At 39.3% G+C, this 23,498-nt stretch overlaps 3 protein-coding genes across 6 annotated transcripts; 2 read left to right on the top strand and 1 right to left on the bottom strand.

Moving 5' to 3' along the window:
- Nucleotides 1-627: 627 nt before the first annotated feature.
- Nucleotides 628-4,082, top strand: LOC137605740 (probable tubulin polyglutamylase TTLL9). Its single transcript, XM_068330446.1, has 14 exons — nucleotides 628-642; nucleotides 824-870; nucleotides 945-1,049; nucleotides 1,153-1,264; nucleotides 1,395-1,580; nucleotides 1,739-1,804; nucleotides 1,895-1,985; nucleotides 2,076-2,116; nucleotides 2,202-2,289; nucleotides 2,527-2,585; nucleotides 2,726-2,922; nucleotides 3,256-3,369; nucleotides 3,698-3,822; nucleotides 3,982-4,082. The coding sequence occupies exons 1-14, from the start codon at nucleotides 628-630 to the stop codon at nucleotides 4,080-4,082; spliced, it is 1,347 nt and encodes a 448-aa protein (XP_068186547.1).
- A 3,880-nt stretch (nucleotides 4,083-7,962) lies between these two features.
- proser1 (proline and serine rich 1) lies at nucleotides 7,963-18,250 on the bottom strand. Of its 4 annotated transcripts, none has more exons than XM_068331624.1 (12): nucleotides 18,203-18,250; nucleotides 16,683-16,748; nucleotides 16,155-16,223; nucleotides 15,816-15,910; nucleotides 15,591-15,684; nucleotides 14,927-15,037; nucleotides 14,725-14,826; nucleotides 14,222-14,300; nucleotides 13,555-13,647; nucleotides 11,308-12,670; nucleotides 9,519-9,663; nucleotides 7,963-9,102 (listed from the first exon to the last, which is right to left on the bottom strand). In XM_068331624.1, the coding sequence occupies exons 3-12, from the start codon at nucleotides 16,218-16,220 to the stop codon at nucleotides 8,977-8,979; spliced, it is 2,274 nt and encodes a 757-aa protein (XP_068187725.1). In that variant the 5' UTR covers nucleotides 16,221-16,223; nucleotides 16,683-16,748; nucleotides 18,203-18,250; the 3' UTR covers nucleotides 7,963-8,976. The 4 variants fall into 4 exon arrangements, with proteins under 4 accessions (XP_068187725.1, XP_068187722.1, XP_068187723.1 ...); XM_068331621.1 differs by lacking the exon at nucleotides 18,203-18,250 and adding an exon at nucleotides 16,860-17,476; XM_068331622.1 differs by lacking the exon at nucleotides 18,203-18,250 and adding an exon at nucleotides 17,092-17,476.
- On the top strand, nucleotides 17,727-22,761 carry vps36 (vacuolar protein sorting 36 homolog). Its single transcript, XM_068331625.1, has 14 exons — nucleotides 17,727-17,876; nucleotides 18,043-18,111; nucleotides 18,229-18,299; nucleotides 18,467-18,581; nucleotides 18,710-18,799; nucleotides 19,297-19,383; nucleotides 19,796-19,828; nucleotides 20,078-20,155; nucleotides 20,383-20,517; nucleotides 20,613-20,678; nucleotides 20,763-20,827; nucleotides 21,190-21,274; nucleotides 21,426-21,502; nucleotides 22,150-22,761. Exons 1-14 carry the CDS (start codon nucleotides 17,781-17,783, stop codon nucleotides 22,229-22,231), a joined length of 1,149 nt encoding a protein of 382 aa, XP_068187726.1. The 5' UTR covers nucleotides 17,727-17,780; the 3' UTR covers nucleotides 22,232-22,761.
- The last annotated feature ends 737 nt before the right edge of the window (nucleotides 22,762-23,498 follow it).

Below are 23,498 nucleotides of genomic sequence, written 5' to 3'. Positions count from 1 at the left end.
ATTGTCTCTTTGAAGCTAAAGGTTCATCCAGTACTCATGATGATTTGATGAGCTTTGATGATTAAAGTAGCTTTAATCAAACCTCTTAAAAAAAAAAAAACCTTGACACTGCAGTCCTAACTATAGATCCATACTAACATAGTTCATAGGTAAGCTGCTATTATTTTCTACTGTTGGAAGCTGCATCAATAAGATATATAGAAGTTGAGTTCTTGAATTGAAAACTCCTAAAAATAATTCTATGATCTTGTTGGCTGTTATTTAATCAGTTTTATTATCATAAAAAAATATATGAAAAAATCACTTTGGTTCACTATTCATAACTCCTTAACATCTATTATGATGTCATCTAAAATCTGAACGTTGTACCATACAGCATACATGATGCTGTAATAGTTCATCAATTTGTATCATAGCAGTTCATAGTTGCAATGTACAAATTTGTTCTCTCCTGTTTGTACATCTTGCGGATATGATAATGCTTTATCGTCACTGACGTTGTTTTTCTTTTGGTACTGTTACTGTGTGCAGTAACTGTCAATTCTGTGTGCTACAGTAAACCTTGTTCAGAATCCACACCATCCTTTGTCGTGTGGATTTCTGCGATCAACTTGAGGTCTGTTACACATGTCAAAGTTTAAGGTAAATCAAAAGCAGTGTCAGTGGCACTGATTGGCTGTGCAATGTTAAGCTTGTTAAATTGTTTCACTGGCTCCAGCCATTCGCAGAGCAAAAACAATATTAATGTGTATAGTTTTTAGCAGTGGTATTTCAATGTGATGAGGAACTACTCCTAACGGTTACCTTTTCTTTGCCTGTGCAGATATCAGGATACAAAGATCAACGTGACTGTACCAAAACCGAGAAGCGGTGAGTGTTGCTTGTGAATTATAAATGACAGCAATATGAGAACAAAAACGCCGCTAATAGTGATGTCTCTTCAGGGAGAAGAGACAACACACGAGAAGTCGTGTGTATTACAAATGTGGTCCATTAAGCACCATAAAGGATGTACTGCACCGGAGACCAGGTTGGGTTGAAGTTAAAGAGTGAGTCGAGGTGTCTTCTTACTATCGTATCGACTGTCATGATATTTAATTGTGACATGAATCATATGTTACAAACGGAGGTATAATTCTGCTCTTCTCACAGTGATAGAGAGTGGGACTTCTGCTGGTGTGATTTGGTTGGGCTCCGGGAGACTTTTGAGCAGGGTTACATGAAGGAGCACATGAGAATAAACCACTTTCCTAACTATTATGAGGTGAGACAACATCAATCTACCAAATAGTTGACATACAGAAAAATTTTAAAATATTAGTAATCATCTGTCATTTAAATAAAATTCATGTAGTTTCTGTGTTGTTAACATGATTCCATGTATTATATGTTAGCTGTCTCGCAAAAACCACATGGTGAAAAATCTAAAAAAATACCGAAGACATCTGGAAAAGATTGATGGCCGCACGGAAGCATCCAAATGTGATTTTTTCCCTGTCACCTTTGCACTACCCAATGAATATCATCTCTTTTTGGAGAAGTTTAAAAAAAACCCTGACAGCGTCTGGATTATGAAGCCGGTAATCTAAAACTTGCACTACAGATGTACTTAAATGCAATAAAATTCTGTTAGTATTGGCATGATTTCAGAAGATTAAGTAATTAATTAAGTTAGCAATAATTAAATTATCATTATTTTGCATTCATATCAAGAAAAGCAACTGTTTATTTACTGTAGGCAGGAAGATCTCAAGGAAGAGGTATTTTCCTGTTCAAGAAACTGGCAGATATGTACTCGAGAAAGGTATTGTGCATCATTAATTATAAATAAAAGGAATAAAAACAGATTCTACATACCATTCAAATATTCATACTGATAATGGATGGAACATAGGAAGGAACCTGTTCAGAGGAACAGAAGGATACGGCTGAAGAGGAAAGCTATGTGGTTCAACGCTACATTGAAAAGCCCTACCTAATAAATGGTATTGTAATGAGTAAATTGCATCTTTTTAATCTAACATAGAAAAGGGTTAGGGCGTGACACTTACTCAAGTATTCCTTTCCCCCTACAGGCAGGAAGTTTGATCTGAGGGTTTATGTGCTGGTCACATCAGTATGTACTGAAGATTTAAATTCACACAATTTTATACACAATGTAAATTTAGCTTAATGGACTAACCAGTGTGTTTATACTTCAGTTTGCTCCCTTGAAGGCCTGGCTGTATCGAGATGGCTTTGCACGCTTCTCCAGCACTCGCTTCTCCCTCAGCTCTTTCGACGACAAGTGTATCCTTTCTTGAGGTCATTCAAATTCATTCATATAAAGGTTGAGAGACGAGTTCAGTCGGATGGGTCTGGTTTGTAGTACTAGTTTGGCCATAATCCCTTGCCAATTTGAGCTTTTGTCCGATTAAATATTCAAGGAAAATCAGTTTTAAATAGCTTATTTTGACCCATTTTTGAGGCTTTTGTCTTTACTTTTGTCGTTCAAGTTCCAAAATTCTACTTAGTGTCTCATCTCAGATATGCACCTCACCAATGTAGCTGTTCAAAAAACAGCTCCAGACTATGATCCTGAAAAGGTGCCTAATCCAAAACCTCACACCACAAATAGCACATCAATTGATTGCATGTTTGCATCAGTGTTTTGCCAGAATGTATACACTTTAAAAATGTATTATCTCCTCATCATTAATGTGTTGTGCTTTTCATTTCTAAATAGGGTTGTAAGTGGCAGTTGCAACAGCTTCGAAGATACCTGACCGCAAAAAATGGCAGAGACGTCGTAGAAGCTCTCTTTAAAGAGATGGACAACATCTTTCTGAGCAGTCTACAGAGTGTACAAAAAGTCATTATAAATGACAAGCACTGCTTTGAGCTCTATGGTTATGACATTCTCCTGGATGAGAACCTCAAACCGTAAGCTCTTGTATGATCGAAATGCTCACATTGACTTGCAAACATTGCTTAAGGCTTTCACGAGCACAAATGAGCATACTGTCAGACTGGTATGGCACACATTTGACTTGACTTCCAGGCTGCTTTGCATCACAATAAAACTGCTGCTAGGCTAGTATGTATGAAAACCTCTTAAATTTGCCTGAATATCCTGACCTGCATACAGTAATAATGATATAAATAAAAGATACTAATGATACTCATACTTTTGAAAGGAGATATTGCATATTCATTCACTTATATAGCAATGTGAAGAATTCACTGTTCCTCTTGCACTGACTCATCTCTTTACAGGTGGTTACTCGAAGTAAATGCGTCTCCATCACTGTCAGCCAGCAGTCCAGAGGATTTCAAAATGAAGTGCAGCCTGCTGGAAGACATGCTGCATATTGTTGATATGGAGGGAAGGTAGTGGTTGCTTTTCATTTTGTTAACCTGTGTCCTTAACCAGTGTCCATTATGTTTTTAATTGATATTCATTCATATAGAAACAAAAATTCTGAGTCTTAATATTTTTTCGCCTGCCATGGCTTATTTGTAAGTTAAGGACACAGGTTGAAAGAACCACACTCGAGAAAAACTTTTGCAGAACTGCTATAATCCTACTATTACTACTGCTGCTGCTAGTACTACCACTATTACTACCACTACTACTACTAATAACTTATGTCTAAGTACTGAACAGTAGATTGTGAGTTTGTGTTGCATTCTGACATCTATTTTTTTGTATCGATAGACTTACAGGAAAAGAGAAAAGGGTGGGTGGCTTTGATCTCATGTGGAACAACGGACCCGTTTATTTTGAGAATGCCGAACTAGAATCATTGGGCATTTCGAGATTCCCTGCAAATACACATTTAGGTATGCTGGCTGTGCTGCCAAAGCATTTTTTCGAAAAATCAAATGTCAAAATCTTTTGAGGCACTTTGATAAATGTGCAAGAGTATTCGTGTATTTTAGACCATGAAAGCTACATAATGCGACTAATTGTTGTAATTACCCATGTGTTCTTTGTTTCAGGATGCGTGAATGACAGAGAAAAACAGCTCCGCGAGCTTCTAAAACCATTTCCACAAGAATATGATATAACACACCATATGAATGAAAGAATGAATGAATGAATGAATCCTCTTTTTTGTACATGCGGTAGTAAAAAAATAAAATATACTGAAGAGAAAAACAAACAAGACCCTTGAACGTAGACAAAACGATAGTAACGATAGTCAAAGCAATGAATCCCACATGTCCAAAAAGGAGCATGGTGAAGCATACCTCTTTCTCAACTACTTCATTAACAATAATTCATCCCAAAAATACATAGTTATACACAAATAATTACAAAAACCAGAAAAAGAATCTTCTTTTCCTTTCGGCTTTTCCCATCAGGGGTCGTCACAGCGAATCAACCAGAAAGAGAATGAATTAAACATGTACTATATCCATCCAGCCATCTATAGTTACAAAAAAGTACGTAGTGTAAATAAATGTAGTGTAACCAAGCACATAAATAGAAATTTGAATATTCAAATAAATGAAAACTGCATGTAGACAGTCACATATAACACTCTTACAAACCGACTGAGGGAAAAGGGAAGCAACACAAAAAACCCTGATGAATGAAAGTTAATATAAGTTTATTGAGCACCAAGGACTTAGGATAATGGTTAACAAAGATTAAAAAAAAATTCCAAAAAAATCCCAAACCAAAAGAGATAGCATAAAGAGGACTTATAGTGAGTTATGAATATTAAAAAATGGCCAAATTAAAGCAACAAGGGAAATTAAAGACACTCTACAAAAGAGTAAATATATTGATGAAAAACACAAAACTATAACGCACTAAAATAAACACAAACTAAAATCTATCCTGGCCACACTTCCAGGCTTTCCAGAATTTGACAAAGTCTAATAAAGGTCTTTGGTCTTAAAACTCAAATATCACCTAAAAAGGTTTTCTACACACACAATGGATCATCACAACAACCGGCCAAGAGGCAAGCTGCCACACATTGACATTCCAACCTGACGGACAAAGCTGCAGAGCTGGCGTTGTGCCTGGAGTGCCCCCCAATTTTGGGAATAAGAACTTTACTCTATTAACTGGATGGTATCGGCATAATATCTCGATAAACAGTTATCACAGTTTCCAATAATTGTTTAAATAATATGAGTTACTTCCTATTAGAAGTAAGTTTTCTAATAATGAAGTCAAGAAATCAACGCTCAAACTTCGCTTCCTCTCATTTATCACTCCCGCTCTGTACAGTATATTGTTAGGTAAAAAATACAAAAATAATTCATAAACGTGATCTCCAGTGTCTCCAGCACCTGTGCAGTCCACAAAAAAAGTCCACCTAAACGCAGCACGCAACCAAGACACCAAGACAATAACCCAGGAAGCAACCGGTCGCTGCTAGTGATGTCTGAATGGCGCCCCATGGGGCTTCGAACCGTTTGCAAGAACTGTATTGAAAACAGTTTTACTTGGTGCCCCATTCATTGGGAACATGGGCGCCCTCTTTGGCAGGGTGTCTGTACTGCAACCACACAACGGTCAATAACCCCAGGAAACAGCGCTTTGACATTTCCTGTATTAGAAATTTTCTGAATTAAATCGAATATAATCTAATTCAATGTGTTAATCCTTGCTTGCTATATTGTAGCATTATATAACAGGAAATTGTTTTATGATCATTGGTCCTTGCAGGGTTCAATAAAGCAATAAGAGATATAGATTATATGTTCATCTACTGTATATTTAATATAAATATAAACATGTGTTCGTGTGTGATTTACATGGGATGATTACTAATTATGATGCAAATGGTCAGCAATCGGAATGCTGATGTGATCAATCCAAAGGGATATTGACACTATTGGCAGTGCACCGCAGTTTCATCTATTCTAACACATCTGGGACTCGCCGGTGTTTCGGATCACCCATCGATTCGGACCACTAAACTGTTTCACCTGGTGAATGAAGCGCTTCGTGTTTCGGAGCACTTGAGTGTGCCAAACGTCATCAGTCACGTGGTTTTCCCACGTTTGAAGCAGGTTGAGGAGCGGTGTTTCACATGGGAACGCCCACAGAGTCCAGTGCGTGTATTGAAGCGCCGGAACCAAGCGGACATCACTAGTCGCTGCCTCAGAATGCTCCACAGTGGGAAGAAAGCAATGAAAGAGGTATTGTAGAATATTTAGGCTTTAGGATGATCTGGTTTAAGGAGTCAATACAACTCAATGGTGTGTCGGTTAGGACAGATGAGCACATGCAGGAGGTTCCACTTTAATCTTTTATTTTCAAGGTTGTTTGAACTGGTTTCATCTGACAAGGGAATGGTCAAAGACAAAAGGATAAAGAATATTAACTCTACTTAATTCCTAATTCCATCATTAATTTACACCGTTAATAATCAAAAAGGTCATTTAACTTCAAATATAAACACTATAAACCTAATAATCAAGAAGTTAATCATCACTGAAAACTAAATCATAGTCAACTAAAGTAACTTTACAGCTCACATGTCATGTACTCAATTCAAACATTTCCAAGGAAGGCTGAGGCCTCCACATGCTCCTTTGTTCTCCAGAGGTAAAGGAGTGGCTGCATGTGGCCTGGCTCGTATATAGCCTCTGGGCTCCGCCCATCCATTAGGGAAGGCAGGTAGGAGTGGTTGGGAATTTTCCGTCCAGGTAAAGGTAGAGAGAGAGAGGGCTCGGGGGATTTTTCACAGGTACAATCTAGATAATAGGCAATAAAGAGCACATGCACCAAGTGGGGAACGCAAAAATCACTGAGACAAAGGCTTGATCTCACTGGAACAACAAAGAAGCGTCCGCTTCTTTTAGCGGTGCCCAATACGAGGAACACAAGGCGATAACTCCGTACCAATCGATTTATTTCTTCAATGATACGAGTGACATCATACTGTCTGAGTGGATAGGTTATGCTTCATTCAAAATATTTATATTCTTTACACACCTATTTTGTACCCCCAAGTATACCTGTTTGTTCATTCAATAAGTCTTATAAAATGGGCATGAACTTCCTCTTGGAAAATTACTAAAAGGTGGAGCTTAAACTCAAAAACAGGCTCACTGACTACCTTGTGGTTGAAAAGTGCTCTTGGAAAAAATACACACAAAACAAAGAGGTAGATTTCAATTAGATTTCACTCCTCATTGGTGAGGCATTTCTACTTCGCACACAAAACCAGCAAACATATTATATGTCATCCTCACAAGGCGAAATCAATTTCACATGATATAATTAGCCTCTTCTCCGAGAGCTGCCACCTTATCGTGATGGGGGAGTTTGAGTGCCCGAATGATCCCAGGAGCTATGTTGTCAGGGGCTTTATGCTCCTGCTAGGGTCTCTTTTGGCAAACAGGTCCTGGGTGACGGGCCAGACAAAGAGCAGTACAAAAACCCCTATGGCAAGAGAAAATAGTTGGGCTCACCTCCACCCACAGCTTGTGCTCTGGAACCCAAAGCCTCAAGAGGGGCTGGACTCTCCACTTTTCTGGTGTTGTCCAGGGTGAGAGGCGGAGGGCTGGTGTGGGCTTGCTTGTAGCCCCACAGCTCAGCCGTCTTGTGCAGTGCACCGCAGTTTCATCTATTCTAACGCATTTGGGACTCGCCGGTGTTTAAGATCACCCATTGATTCGGACCACTAAGCTGTTTCACCTGGTGTTTCGGAGCACTTGAGTGTGCCAAACGTCATCAGTCACGTGATTTTTCCATGTGTGAAACAGGTTTAGGAGCGGTGGTTCACGTGGGAACGTCCACCGAATCCAGTGCGTGTATTGAAGCGCCGGAACCAAGCGGACATCACGAGTCGCTGCCTCAGAATGCTCCACAGCGGGAAGAAAGAAACGAAAGAGGTATAATCCACTTTACTTTTACTAAGTTGAAAAAATAACCCTTTACCAATTTCGACCACAGATCATGTCAAGAAAAGAGACATAAATACAGTAGTTCTTTTCCATAGTTTTGTTCGTATCCAGTCATTTTATTTAAGGGGACTTCCTCATAGCTGCAACATTACACAGATTATACATACAGGCAGTTACAGCAACCAGCTGTTTACTGACAAAGCAAAAAAAAAAAAAAAAGGGGAAAACATGACAACAGTGTAAGAAATAACTTTTCTATTACTTTCAAAAAACAAAGTAACTTTCGGAGTCTTCTGAGGTTCACATTGAATGAAATAAAATATTGACAATCTTGCAATCCTGCAAGGCATTAATGGAGAATACAGTCATTCAACATCTCAAGTCCACAGATCAGCTGAAAAATGCTTTAGGTTGTACTGTAGCAGTACATACAGAGTGACACCTGTGAAAAACGGGTGTGAAAAACATAAAATGTAAACCGCCGACAGCTATAGAAATGTTCCCTGAAAATAACACATTTGCCTTATGCAAGTTTTTGAGGGTGTGACACAACCACCCTTGCCACAGCACATGTATTAGAATTGATGTGGCCTGCTTGAAAACACTGATTCTCTAAATTTCTAAATTCATCAAAATGTGATTTTGTAATACGATATTAAAATGACAGTCAAGCAGCATCATCAGCAAGTCCTGTCAAATGATAGTGGACACAGAATACTACATGAAGATACAGTCCTGGACATAATATCATGTGCCTTTGCTAGTTTTTCTATCATTCATAATTCACTAATAAATGTTGATAAATCTGATTAAAAAACAAGTCCTGCTAAGATTAAAATTAAAAGTCTAAAACCTAACAACTGACAATAACTTTTACACTTGATTACCATGAATAAAAGATGACATACACCATCTCCACCTTCACCACTGCATAACTGTGTTCCTCATGGAGTTAAGTCACTCTGGCTGTAACTCACACATGACTGAAACTCCGATGTGGACTGTGTGACACAGAGTTCAAGTATAAAAAAAAATCATCAACATCTCAGGGGTGGGGCAGGGTGTGTGATAGGGGTTAGAGCGTAGGTAGGGTCTGTGTTTCATAGTGTGTTATGGAAATTATTGCCAACCCAATTGGGGGTGTAGGCCTGGTTGGAGGGGGAAGGGGTTTCCTGGGCCTGGAGGGTAGTTGGTGAAGCTGTTGGGCTGAGGAGGAAAACTCTCCACAGCAGATGTAGGATGAGCCTGAAACAAGGCAATGAAGAGTAGCTTTGAAGCAGCAGTTTTATCAAATGGACATTCTAATACAGACGCTCCTCAACTTCTGTTTTAGTTACGGTCCGAACGGCCGAACGTAATGTGAAAATGAAGTTTTTACTGTACGTTCCAGTAATGTGTGACCGTTCATACTGTATGTACATCCATGAATTCTTTTACTAGTCTAGTTTGCAGTGGACGCAGGGTCAAACGTAAGATCGTTTGAACGTCTCGTACTACGGAGAGCGCGCTATACTCAAAAATTTTCTCAAATTTTTTTTTTTTCAATATTATTTTACAGTGAGTTCAAACGTAAAATTGAAAAAACGTAAAACGAATGAACGTAAGTAGAGGACCGTCTGTACTGTACTACTGTGTGTATGTGTGTGTGCGTGTGTGTCTACCTGCAGCAATGCAGATGACATGCTCGGGTTATGGAGGCCACTAAGGGCAGCAGGGGAGGCAGAGGGAGAGAAGCCTGGTACCCCAGGGAAGGACAGCAGGCTGGGGAATCCACTGCTCCCTGGCGGCTGGAGCCCACCACTCAACCTGCAACACACAGAACAATTACTAACAAACTCAACACAATAACAATACAATTATGAAATGATACAAGTGACATCATACTGTCTGATTGGATAGGTTATGCTTCATTCAAAATATTTATATTTTTTATACACCTATTTTGTACCCCCAAGTCTACCTGTTTGTTCATTCAGTAAGTCTTATAAAATGGACATGGACTTCCTCTTGAAAAATTACTAAAAGGTGGAGTTTAAACTCAAAAACAGGCTCACTGACACTCTTATCATTCCAAATAATGGGAAACTACCTTGTGGTTGAAAAGTGCTCTTGGAACAATAACAAATAAATCAAAAAGTTGGCACCTGAAATGAAGGAGGAGCGCAAGTAGATTTCACTTCTCATTGGTGAGGCATTTCCACTTGGCACACAAAATCGACAAACATATTTTATGGCATCCTCACAAGGCGAAATAAACTTAAAAATAAAGAAAAAATGCATAAAAGTTGATCTTTCCCTAAAATAACTCCTCACTTCATTAGAGCTTGAATCTCCTACTAACAACAATTACCGGAATATACGGAATATAAGCCACTGCTTTTTTTATACGCTTTGAACCCTCTGGTTTAAACAACTTTGCAGCAGCATCCAGGGGCGGGGCGGAGCAGGAAGTGCAATAGTGAGACAGACAGGTGGAAGAAATAATACGATGCGACGCAACCATAGTATGATTGTGTTTTGATCAGACTTTTTCGCACATCAGGCAGACACCTTATGATGCAAAACACACAAAAAAAGTCCTATAAATATATATAAAGCAGCTTTTAAGTTAAAGATAATCAATTTGGTTGTTGAAGTAGGAAATATACCTGCTGCATGTAAGCTTGGCATCAATGAACTGACGAGGACATGTTGGAGACGGCAGTGAAACGAGCTAACCCAATCATGTTACAACACCCAGATTTTGCAGCTTATATTCATGTGGGCTCAACAGTGAGAAATTGCGTGTAGTGGAGGTATTTCTGTGATTGAAACTATCTAGAGTTTAGATGTCTTTGAAGATTCTCAGTTATCCAGGTTATGGTAGAGCTCTGTGCCAAATAGCGTTACGGTTAGTTAACTGAACTTGTAGGAAAACAGTTGCAGTTGATGTGTTTCCAGTGATTGTAGAATACAAACATCTGTCTGGGAGATCCAGTCCCTGCTTCATTATTATTCTTGCTACAAATGCAACATGAAAACCAAAGAACACTCCAAGTAACTCAGAAATATCACTGGAGAGTATCAGCCAGAAGATGGCTACAATCCCACACAGGTCAGTTAAATCCATCACAGACAAATGGCACTTGGTTAAATATGACTAAAGCTGCCCGTACAATAGATTAAAATAACACAAACCGCATGTTCAAAAAAACCACATGTTCATTGCCCAAAACTGCATGAGAATAGCAGGTACGTTCCAATTACACATTCCTTTGTATCTACATTGATCAAACATTTAAATTGAGGCATAGGATCATGGGGTTCAAATTGGGACTGGGCCTAAACTATTAACTGACTACAGATGCTGCTCTTGGCTTTTTATGGTGGTGCTATTTTTCAAACTTCTCAAACACGATGTGTTTGGCTTTGTCTGCAAAGCTTTTGTACAAATTTTTAAATGTCACATACCCAGGCTGGAAGTTGGAGCTGAAAGCAGATGCAAAGCCTGGTAGAACTGCGGAAGATGATGGAACTCCTGCCACGGCTGCAGCTGCAGCAGCGACTGCCTGTAGAGGTGCCACCGATGCCACTGAAGATGGAGTAGCCCCTGGCAGTCCCATGAAAGAAGACAAGACAGGGCTGCCAGCACCGTGCCCTCCTGAAACTCCCAATCCTGGGAAGGCAGCAGGACTAGGCCCAGGTGGGAGGCCTGGGAATATAGAGGGCGCAGAAGTGAGGCCCAGAGCAAAAGGTGAAGCTGCACTTGGTGCAGAGTTGGGAGCCAAGCCTTGGTGGTAGATGGAAGTTGGAGGATGGTTAGAAATACTGCTTGTAGGGGGAATTGCAGGCATGGATGTAGGGAGGGTGGAAGGAGGAAGGGAGGAAGAAAGGGATGAAAAAGGGGACAGGCCAGGATAATGAGGTGGTGCTGGGCTGGAGGAGAGAGCTTGAAGGCCTGTGATAGCAACAGGACTTGGGAGGGAGACTTGAGGAGAACCTGAGGGGTGCGACAGGCCAAAGGACCGTGCAAGGGCAGCTTGAGCAGAACCTGGTACCACCAGGGAGCTAACACACGGTGTGCCAGAGCGAGAGGTGCCCTTGAAAGCAGAGGGCACAGGGCTGTTACTGCCATTAGTGCTACCTCCCGTGTGTCTGTTTAAGACTCCAGCAGCAGCCATGGCAGCCTGAATCTGTGCAGAATGAACTTGGGAGGGTTTGGAACTAGAGCCTGGGGTAGAACAGCTTGGAATAAGTGGGGTGGAGGATCCAGGAGTGAGAGATGGTGGTCCTGAGGGAGTGCAACTGCGAATCACGGACCCAGAGGGGTTACCTGCTTGTGCCTGTATGCCAGGAAGGGTGGGACCTGATGGGTGGTCTGTGGTAAAGCCTTTCTGCTGAGTTGAGCCCATGGAGTTCATCTGAGATAAGGGGTCTGAACTACTGCGAGAACTGGCGGGGGTGTTCGGTCTGGAAGCGACATGGAAGGGGGAGGAGGAAAATCCACCTGGGACAGGAGTTCCACAAGGCGTACCAGAAGGGGTGTGGGCTTTAATGACAGATGAGGGTGTAGGTGTAGCATGGCCACTTGGGGTCTGTGGTCCTGCCTTGATCACAGAAGGGGATGGAGCAGGGGAAGGAGAAGAAGCGTTGGGGTTGTAAGAGGGCACCATGCCAGGGAAAACTGGGGTTATAGGTGTTGTAGGAGTTGGCTGGCCAGGAGAGGCCTGGGGTGCATGGGTAGGGGTAGAGGGTGTGGATCCATGAGGAATGAAAAGGGGTCCGCTGTTGACTCCAGGTGTGGCGTTCTGTGGGTTGCCTGGTTTGGTGTAACCTGGAGGGACAAAGAGAATCATGGGTTGTGAAAAAAGTGATCTAAATAACCACTATGACATGACAATGCTTCTAAATATTATCACATGATTACATTGAATTATTAAGTCTTTCCTTTTTTCAGATGTTTTTCAGATGGAATAATAGAAATAGTTTAAATGTCAATAGCATGGTGAGACAGCCAGGGTAAGAAGAAATGGCCATAGTGCATAAAAGCGTGCAACTTATGGAACTTCAAAAGAATGTCAAGATTATAACTTGCTTCTTACTTTTGGGAAAACATGTTATGCTTATTTGACCCACAGTTCTTGTCAAATAAAACAAAACTTTTTATATCGTTGTCCTTCTGACCACATATCTTCCCAAAGGCCCTAAAAACGTATTTGAACTGCCAAAACTGATGAATTGCATTCAAACAATGTTATCTGATGTGATGCATGTTAAGTTCTAGCAGAGTGATTCCATGAAGAAAAACATTAATGGCATTAGTTTGAGTCTATTCTTAGTCCATGCAAGTAAATACCTGTCCCCCCAATTATCCACCAAAACATACTTGACAATGACTGACCAGAAAACAGCAGTACAAGGAAGCTTTAGTGCAATAAAATAAGCTTGCAAATACAAATGTTGCTGACTGAAATTCAGTGAAATTTTCGACCATGTCTTCTTCGTCTGCAAGAAAACGGTAAAACCATTGTCATATCACAAACAGACATGGTGGTGGGATATGTTTCTGGTCACTCAGTGTACGCCAATAGACACAAGCACATTCTTCTCCCGATGAAGACTCGAGAAGCGCTGTTAAGCAGCATGCCAGGTAGTTAGCCAGCAAGCTTGAAGGTGTGTCTGTTTGATGCCGTACACACTCTCACTCTCAGATCATACCTGCTACTTTGTGGGTGGAGTTGTAGGGGGGAGGGGGCACACTGGCTCTTATAACCCCTCCCACAGAAACATGGCCTGCGTTGTTGTATGCACCTGAGTAGCAGTTGCACATATTAACAGTTTCCACCACACATTTGTGCGTACACACAGAAACGTAAGAATTACCCTACCACTCAAAATTAGCGAAAAAAAGAAGAGGACTACGGCCACATGAAACATTTTACTTCAGAATTCTGACTTCAAAATCAGAAGTTGAAAAACATTGTTTTTCAGTTTGGAAGTCAGGAAAAAATTCAGCGTTCTGACTTCTGGCAGAATTCTGCCTTTGTGTCAGAATTATGACTTTAAAGTCAGAAGTAAAACCAAAAAATCTTTTTTGACAGGTAGGAATTTTAAAAAAAAAACTTTATTCTCAAAATTCTGACACAGAAGTCATAACTACCAAAAAATAAAACAATAATTCATGTGGTTATACTGCTCTTCCATACAGAAAATCCAAGACTGTAGTTTTACAAAACACATTAAGTGCACCCAAAACCACTCCAAGCAGAATTATTGATCCCAAATTGTCTGAGACTCCTTTCAAGTGTTTTCCTGTCACTTCAATTTTTTACAGCGCTTGATGACTGTCCAAAGGAAGGATAAGTGGGACTGCCTTTTTCCTTACTTGGCGCAATGGTAGCATGAGGTCGGCAGGGCGGTATGGGGTAGGGCACAGGCCGTTGAGGATTGTAGGTTGATGGAAACTTGACAAGAGGAAGAAAATACATCATTATTGCTGACACCGCTGATAAAAAACCCGTTTCTCTTCGTCTCAAAAATTACCAACATCACAGGAGCAAAGAGAGAATCTGGTCATTCATTAAGCCTCATTGATTTAGTCATATATTTTCGCAGGAAGACACAAGCAGAAAAACACTGCAAAAGTAAAGGTTCATTTCATTTTTCAAAACATTTTAAAATTTAATTTTGCAATTAAGATGGACTTGACAAACATGTTGAAGGAAAAACTGTTTTGTCAGCTTAGCTGTGTAACAAGCAAGGCATACATGCACTCTGAAGATATAACAATAGATTTGTTGGAATGGAAAACTAGTAACATCATTTACACTGCAGGACTGAGCCACCTGGCAGAGGATAGAGTCTATTGATTCCTAATCACATACTTACAGGTTTGAATGGCCCAATGATCCGTGAAGCAATTCCCTTCCCCTCCATAATATTGGAGGGGTCATCTTTCTTATCGCTTTCTTTCTTTATTGGAGGGATTCCCTGTAATTATAAAACACAAATGGAAAAAATATTGCAGTGGCTGGTTTCTTTTTAACAAACCTAAAACAGACGTATAAAGCAACAACCTGTAAATACTTACAGGAAATGTGCCGCTGACCAGGCTGGGTCTGCCTTTAGGGTATGGATTTCCTGGGATGATCCCACAAGAGGAGATCATGGCCACTGGAGCCTTACAACCAACCTTACAAACCTTGTGTGAGAAAGAAGTTGCTTCACTTAGAAAATGTGTATGTGTATACCTGTTCGTGCTGCACTGCATTTAAAATAATAAGAATATAATCATTATGGTGGGCAGAAACAACGGATCAACAGACAAACATCCACCCATTTTCTGTAACTGCTTATACCAAGCAGGGTTGCAGGAGGCTGAAGTGTAACTCATTTGACACTGAGATACAAGGCAGACCCTGGAAAGGTTTCCAGTTCATAACAAGTTCAACAGACGGATTCACATTCCAACTTATGGGCAAGTTAGAGTTGTTGGTTCACCAATATTACTTGTGTTTGGACTGTGCAGAAAGTAACTGTGCTACTCACACATAGTTTTTTTTTTTTTTAAAGTACATCACCTTTTCAATTTCTAATTGTATGAAACACTTGTCTGATTGTTCGTGAAATTTTACAGCAACCATAGGGACCCCACAAGCAGTATATACTGTATATAACAGTAAAAGAGAATAGGCATTCTAGGATAACCTACGTAAAGTTACAACAAGATAACAAGGTTAAATAAGAAAACTTACTTGCTCCAGTATCCTACGAGCTCGCTTCTTCTCAGACAAGTGTATTCGAAATAGATCCTCCACAGGGCGATAATTTTGAGCATCTGAAATGTTCCTATATTGGAACAGATTTCCAGCAGTTGACAAGTAACAAATTAATCCAACAATATATTACAATACAATATGTACCTTAAAATATTTTAACATCAGTTCAGAATATGAACTGATGTTTCCTCTCTCACTCACAAAGCTATGAGTTCCAGGACAACCAGCCTGTCCTTTGAGAAGGTGAAGCAATTCAGGATATTTGCAACTTTGGTTGTCGGGATTGCAACCATTTTCTGAAGTGACAGCAGGAGAAACATGTTTAAATTACACTTACGAATAAATCATATAAATCACAGACGGACGTCACAATTTAAAACAAGATAATATAATTTTACAATATTCGCATTGATGTCTTTACATATTAATTTATTAATAAATTTAGTTAAACGCAACTGCATCAATAAATACAGTAAAGAATAGATCTGTCAATGCAAATAAAGCCTGGTACCATGGTGAGTTAAGAAAACAGTCACTCACATGTTGCAAAGCCTTAACTGCTTTGATCTGTGGCTCTGCCCATGAGAAGTACTTCAATATCTCCATCACCTGCAGATGTTCAAGAACACTTTACAAAATCAGTGCAATGTCCTCTCATATGATTAGATGAACGACCATTACAACTTTGAATGCCAAATTCTTTGTTAATGAGGAGGAAATTATTTTTCTCTCCAAACTTGTGGCCATACCTAATGTTATGAATATGTTATGAATATATGTAAACCTTTATGTGCTAATGTCATATTACACATGTATGACAAAACTTCATTAGCAGGTCCTATGAGGTTTGAGACCCTTAAATTAAAATCTTACTACAGTTGGTTGACGATTAATCATAAACCACCATAAACCACAAACGAGGCATTAAACGGATTATTCCATGTCGATCAAGGCTTTATGACAAGCATAAACTGTCAAGGACACAAACCTGTCTGTGTCAGTCAGATCAAAAAGAGTATCTTTCGGCACGGAGACAAACGTAGCACAACACTGTTGCTGTTATCTTACCTGTTCACTGGAGAAATATCCATGCACCTGCTCAATGGCTTTGATACGCTGATCGGTCAGGACGCACTAAAATTGAGGATGAAATGCACACTGAAATTCAGGACGAATTACAAAGTCCCGAAGTTAAGACTATTTAATTTCTAATCAGACAATCAATTTAAGACCAGGAAAACTTACCTTCCTGATCTCATCCAGAACAATATCAAATGATTTCTTATCCATGTTTGCTGCCTTAGATAAATGTGCACTTTTATGTCAATAAAAAGTTAGTACACTACGCAAGCGATAATGGTACTCTATACAACACAACAGATGAGGTCATACAATAGAACGTATTTGGATGACTTTACGTCTAAGTCTTTAGTTTAAAATCCAATGTTACTGGCTTAAATTCATAATGCTGCATTACCATAGTTTGCCAAAAAGGGATATTCGTATTAAATAATTAGCTCCGTTAAAAAGCTGCATGATATTTGAGGTTCTTTCGTACGATACAACTTTCCACCAGAACAATGAATTCAAACCATGAGAGGGAGAATCTACAGCGCAGCAAAACCTGTCTGCACCAGTTCGCCCACAGCTAACCACAAGCTAGCTAGCTACACTTCTCTTAATTCTCAACGTAGCTTAATTAAAAAGATACGAGAAATGCGAATTAAAAATGTTCATTTGTAAATTCAAGTTGTATTCTATTCCGCTGATATTGAAAATTATAATAATAGCGAGGAAAGAGTGAAAATATTCATTTCGGATAACCCCGGGAAGAATAGCAGTTTTGCTAGCTTCCAATGACAGCTGGCGCTGGTAACGTCAACATCAAAAAGGACCCGTGTTAGGTTGCAAACTGCAAGGATGCCGTGTAGAAAATTATGTAAAATTCACAAAGAAAGTACAAACCCTCAATTATTAAATTTTATTTTAGTTAGTATTACGATTACACAGTATTTTACTCTTTTTTGCAATGGTAGCTTTTTGCAATTTCTTTTTCATCCCCGAAATCTTAGTCAGGCCAATTTTGGACAGCGTACAGGAAGTAAACATAACTGCATTTCCAGTAGAAAAAAGAAGTATAGCTTATTTGTTATTCTTATATTGAAAATGGACCGCTTTTCGTGGTCAAATGGGCTTTTAGAAATAAATGAAACTTTAGTGATTCAGCAGCGAGGTGTCAGACTCTATGACGGCGACGATAAGGTATGCTATTGCTTTCTTTTTTTTCTTACCAAGGTATAATTGTGACTACACGAGAAGCTAAAACCTGATAAGATTGAATAATGCGCTCAAGTCGATATTGAACTGAAGATAACATGGGAGCTTACAAAAAATAAATAAATAATAACGTCATGTCTTTTCCTGTCAGGCTAAGTTGGATATTGGAGTTGCTTTGTTGAGCACTCATCGATTGATCTGGAGAGACGTTAAAAATCATGTAAGAAAGCAGTGAATACTACATACCGACTACTCTGATACAGAACTGCAGTATTGATCATAGACCGTCCTGTAGAATTTTGTATGCTTACATCTGCGTTTCTTTTTCCATCGGTAGGAATGCTGCATAGCCATGCCCCTGTCACAAATCATCTTCTTTGAGGAACAGGCTGCAGGAATAGGAAAAAGGTGAGGCCAGTACACCTGTAAAGTGATGTCCTGCAATAGTAGTTAAACCTAAGATATTACCATTACATTACATAGGAACACAGCTACCTTCAGTCTGCAAAAAAGAGTTGATGAATTCCAAATTTATTTCACCATAATTATTTCATTGCTGATCATTTATCCTGTAGTGCAAAAATTGTTATCCACTTGCACCCCACACCTGCCAACAAGGAGCCAGGTCCCTACCAACACAGCAAGTTCTCCTTCATCAAGCTGTCCTTTAAAGAACATGGGCAGATTGAGGTAGTCCGTCTCATGAAAATAGTTATACGTTTTTGTTTTTTTTCTAGTGCCCAATATTAAGGGTTACTAAGAGCCTCTGTGTTTGAAAGTGTATGACCTGAAGTTGATACGGAATCATGTGCTTGCAGTTTTACAGGAGACTTAGTGAGGAAATGACTCAGAAGAGATGGGAGAACACACCAGTTTCACAATCCATCTCGACGGGAACTGGGTCTCAGGTCAGAAGATGAACAGATACTTTGGCTCATCTGATTTAAATCTATTCCTTTCCACTTTTTGCTAAAGAATCTAGTAAATTAGCCTGTTTCCACTCCAAATAGACTGTAATCAGTCAAACTTCAGTTCAGATTATGGTCACAGGATGGCAGTATTGTTAAATACAGTACAGTTATGTATTTCGGAATGACATTAAAAATACTTTCTGATTCCACTGATTCTCTTGTTAAAATATTTTTAAAGCAGTACCTGAAGCATGGTTTTGAATTCTAGATAAAGTAAAGATGAGTAAAGTTACTTTTTGCCATTTTACTTGATGTAGAGTAAGGGTTCTCTTTAGTACATGATACAATTTTTTATAGAACCATGATAATCAATAAAATGTACCTTTATCTTGATAATGTTACAGCAGCTGATCCGCCTCACAATTTGTTTTTCCAAAGCTTAATTTGCTTTTGTGACTCACTACAAAGATTTTATTTCTGTTATACTTCTATAGGCAGGAAAGACTCGTGCTGTGGGAATTGTCGGCATTGAGAGGAAAATAGAGGCAAAGAGAAAAGAAACAGACAAAAATATTTCTGAGGTATTGTAAAACGTTTAAAATACTGTCTGTCAATGGGAAATGGTGATGTTGCTTTAATATACACAGCAATAGATTTGAATGTGTTCTCTCATCAACTTCCACTGAGCTAGAGAGTTCTATATTGGTGGAAGTGGTAAACAGTTCTTGCACGCTGTGGCTTCTTTGCTGACCCAGTATCCAGACTTCTAGTAACTTCTGCTAACCTTCATACTCTTGCTAAGAATCATATAAAAATTGCTAAACACAGGACACATTTCAATTATACTCATGTAGATCTATTAAACATTTGGTAGTAAAACAAATCCAGGCGTGGAATTACCGTGAATTATATATGAATTATCTGCTCCAGTTCTGTGGAAATATTTATTGGGAACTTTCTGAGCATTAAGATCCATGTACTCACTTTTTTCAGGCCTTTGAGGACCTCAGTCAGCTGATGGTGAAGGTAAGGGAAACAGTCTTTTGTGTTTTATCATTTTCCTTCAGCTCCCTGTGACCCGCTACGGTGGATACAGCGGCGTTACATGAAAATGAATGAATGTTGACTTAAAATTGTTCCATTCACATCCTAGAACTGCACTTACATTTAATCTATTGGCAATCTAACTTTATCCAAACTCATGTTAAGCTTGTGTTAAGCTCACCTGCTCCCATTTGGGGGATTTGCAGAATGATTGTCTGCTCTTACCTATAGGCCAAAGAGATGGTGGAGCTGTCCAAATCTATAGCCAACAAGATAAAAGACAAGCAGGGAGACATAACAGAAGATGAGGTATGAAGCACAACTGATATAGAGTCATCTATCCACCTTTTTTTCTTCTGCTTTCTGCTTTTTGCGAGTCCCTGTGGACTACAGGCGAAAAGCGGAGCATTCCTGGAGCGTGTTAAAACTTAAATCCATTGTGCATGAATATAACATGCCTAATACTGATTCTAAAACATGAATTTTGTTTTGTCAAGTAATTTGCTGTTTATTAACAGTTATGATGGAATTTACAGACAATCCGGTTCAAGTCATACCTACTGAGCATGGGTATTGCTAACCCTGTTACCAGGGAAACGCATGGATCAGGTACACATTACCATTTGCAGCTAGCTAAGCAACTGGGAGATATGCTACAGGCCCCTCTGGAAGTAGGTGTGAATTTTTTGTTCCATATATTTTCTGTCTACTGTAATTACTTTTTTTTTTTTTTTTTTTAACTCATTTTCTTCTATTTCTCTTTCAGGAGCGTGGGGGCATGATGGCTCTCACTGAGGTTTACTGTCTTGTCAACCGTGCTAGAGGAATGGAGGTGATGCACACATTTAGTCTACACTGAAATGTCTTTGGGTGGTTTGTGAGATACTGAGCATCCTCTTTTGTTTTCTTTCCACAGCTTTTATCACCAGAAGATTTGGTTAATGCCTGCAAGATGTTTGAATCTTTAAAGCTCCCACTGCGGTGACTTTGAGTGTTGTTTGTGTTGTTTTATTGACATTCATTTTGGTGCATTCAAACTCGACTGTGTGTATTGGAGGAATACATAGGGAAGGGTTGCCTCCTGGTTCGCAGAGGCCAGGCTCTTCCTGTGTGGCTTCCTGTTGTTGGAAGTGGTGTTCAACCCTCCTCAACTGTCATTTCCTGCCACTTCCTGGGTTTTCAAAAGAAGCACTGGCCTGTTTCCTTACTATGCTGGATTAGCAACATCTCGATTAGTTCCAGTATTTGAACTGGTTTTTGTTTTGATTTGATACAACTTTATTTTAGCATAAATCTCGCACACATAAACAATCTTTCCTTCTTTTGCCCTGTCCACTCTGTAGGCTGCGAGTGTTTGACAGTGGTGTGATGGTGGTCCAGCTGCAGTCTCACAGCGAGGAGGAAATGATATCCTCAGCACTGGACAATGTAAGCTTTACTGTCACAAACAGTATAATAGCAATGACATGGTCTGCATTGACCAAACTGCATGTATGGTTAACATAATATATATAACTAAACCGCAGCCCCGAGGTTTTATTTAACACATGACTCAACTATATGTTTTCCTCCACTTCAGGTGTCGGACAAAGGCTCTTTGACAGCAGAGGAGTTTGCGAAGCTCCTGGGTTTATCTGTTCTTCTGTCTAAAGAGAGGTACATTAAAAAGTCATCATGTCATTCTACACTATACTGCCAAAAGTTTCTACTCCCCTGCCTTTAAATACATATAAACTCGAGTTGCATCCATTCTTAAACCATAGGATTTTATGTGATGTCGGTCTACCCCTTGCAGCTTTAAGAGTTTCAACCCCTTCTAGAAACGTTTTCCACACAGGAGTGTTTATGGGATTTTTGACCATTATTCCAGAAGGGCATTTGTGAGGTCACATACTGATGTTGGACAAGTAGGCCTGGCTCTCAGGACTCTGTGCAGACTTTTCAAGTTCTTCAACACCAAACTTGATCATCCATGTCTTTATAGATCTTGCTTTGTGCACTGGTACACAGTCATGTTGTAACAGAAAGGCACCATCTCCTAAATGGTCCCACAAAATTGGGAACATGAAATTGTCCAAAATATCTTGGTATACTGAAGAATTCAGAGTTTCTTTCACTGGAAGTAAGCCAAGCCCAACTTCTGAAAAACAACCCCACACCATTTGGATTTGGATAACTTATAACAATAGCAATACCTTTAGCAGTATTTTATATTTTACTACACAATATTTGTGTAACAGTGAGGTAATTAATGTACATTTTTTGCTTCATTTCTTGGCCCCCTCTTCTCTATTTCTATCCAGGTTGTTGCTGGCTGAGAAGATGGGACACCTGTGCAGAGACGACTCTGTTGAGGGGTTGAGATTCTACCCCAACCTCTTTTGACCTGTTTGAATTAATTGTTAAGACGATAACCTAAACTTAAGGGAAAGACAAGTGAAGTGGGCTAGACTTCCACTTGTGATAGATTGGATGAATTGTTATCACCATTATGTGTACATACTAATGTGAGGTTGGCATACTCATGTTGCTGCACAGCAGATGATGGTTATTGAATGGTTGGCGTTCCTTGAGTGATTTTTTTAAATCCACTAGAGATGTTGTGAGCTGTTCTCCATGTAGGTCCAAGAGAAAAAATAAAAGCTTTACAAGAACATGCTTTTCCAGAAACTGTTCAAGAATTATATGCAGAAAGGTGTTGACAGAATTTCTGTTTTTGGTGGAGGATTATCAATATTTTCTGCATTAGTCTGATATTGTATTTCATTTATGATACATTTTGCAGTTGTAAAGCTTATTATACCTTTTAAAAGGCAGCATAAACTGTTAAAAAGCTAAAACTGTTTTCCTTGGTAGAAAATATTTTTATGTAATAAATGAGAGAGGAATAAAGCTGCCGTTTTGTTTTCTCTTCTTAGGATTGTTTCATCTCCATACCTTTTTTTTTAATTTTTGCAGTTTTGATGTGCTTGAAATTAATTTAGCCATATCTCCTTGTAGTACTGTATATCATGTAGAGATTAAAGAATGTCTACAAATCTAGAAGTTAACCCATGAAATAAGAGCATATCATAAGTCTAAGAAGGTACAAGGTGAAGTGTTCCATTTGCTGCTGAATGTAATACCATATACTGTACTGACATTTTAAATTTAGAGTGTGTCACTGTTGGATCTTATACAGTTCTTTATTGAGCAGATCAGGAAAGGGGTTTTCATCTCCAGACAAGCTTCCTGTTTTGCTTGGTTTCCCTGTAACACACTGTAGCTAATGAGATTACACTGTCATATGGTTCACTTCTTGATAGCAGACTCACTCGTTCCCTTCAGGAAGTCTTGATTGCTGAACTGCAACAGGTCTGATCATAATAATTAGGTTGTCATGTTCAACATTGAATTTTAATTCCATGTTTTTCCTGCACAGAATAGCTCCTGTTTTAGTCTGCTGTCGGTTGACTCAGATGTGCAATTTAAACCAACATGTGCTTTGAATGGCATCTGTTAAAATCCCAGCAATGTCTTTTTTCATTAATGGGTTGGCAGAAAAACCCTGGTTATGTTATTGTTTGGGAGTCCTGGGTCAATGCATAGTTGTGTTTTTTTCTATTTGACCATTATTTTCTTTTTAAATATGATCTTTTAAATGTGATCTCTT

This window comes from Antennarius striatus, chromosome 13, assembly GCF_040054535.1.
Source record: "Antennarius striatus isolate MH-2024 chromosome 13, ASM4005453v1, whole genome shotgun sequence".
Classification (NCBI taxonomy): domain Eukaryota; kingdom Metazoa; phylum Chordata; class Actinopteri; order Lophiiformes; family Antennariidae; genus Antennarius; species Antennarius striatus.
Note: the sequence above shows the minus strand (reverse complement) of the source record. Positions and strands in the feature narration are given on the sequence as shown.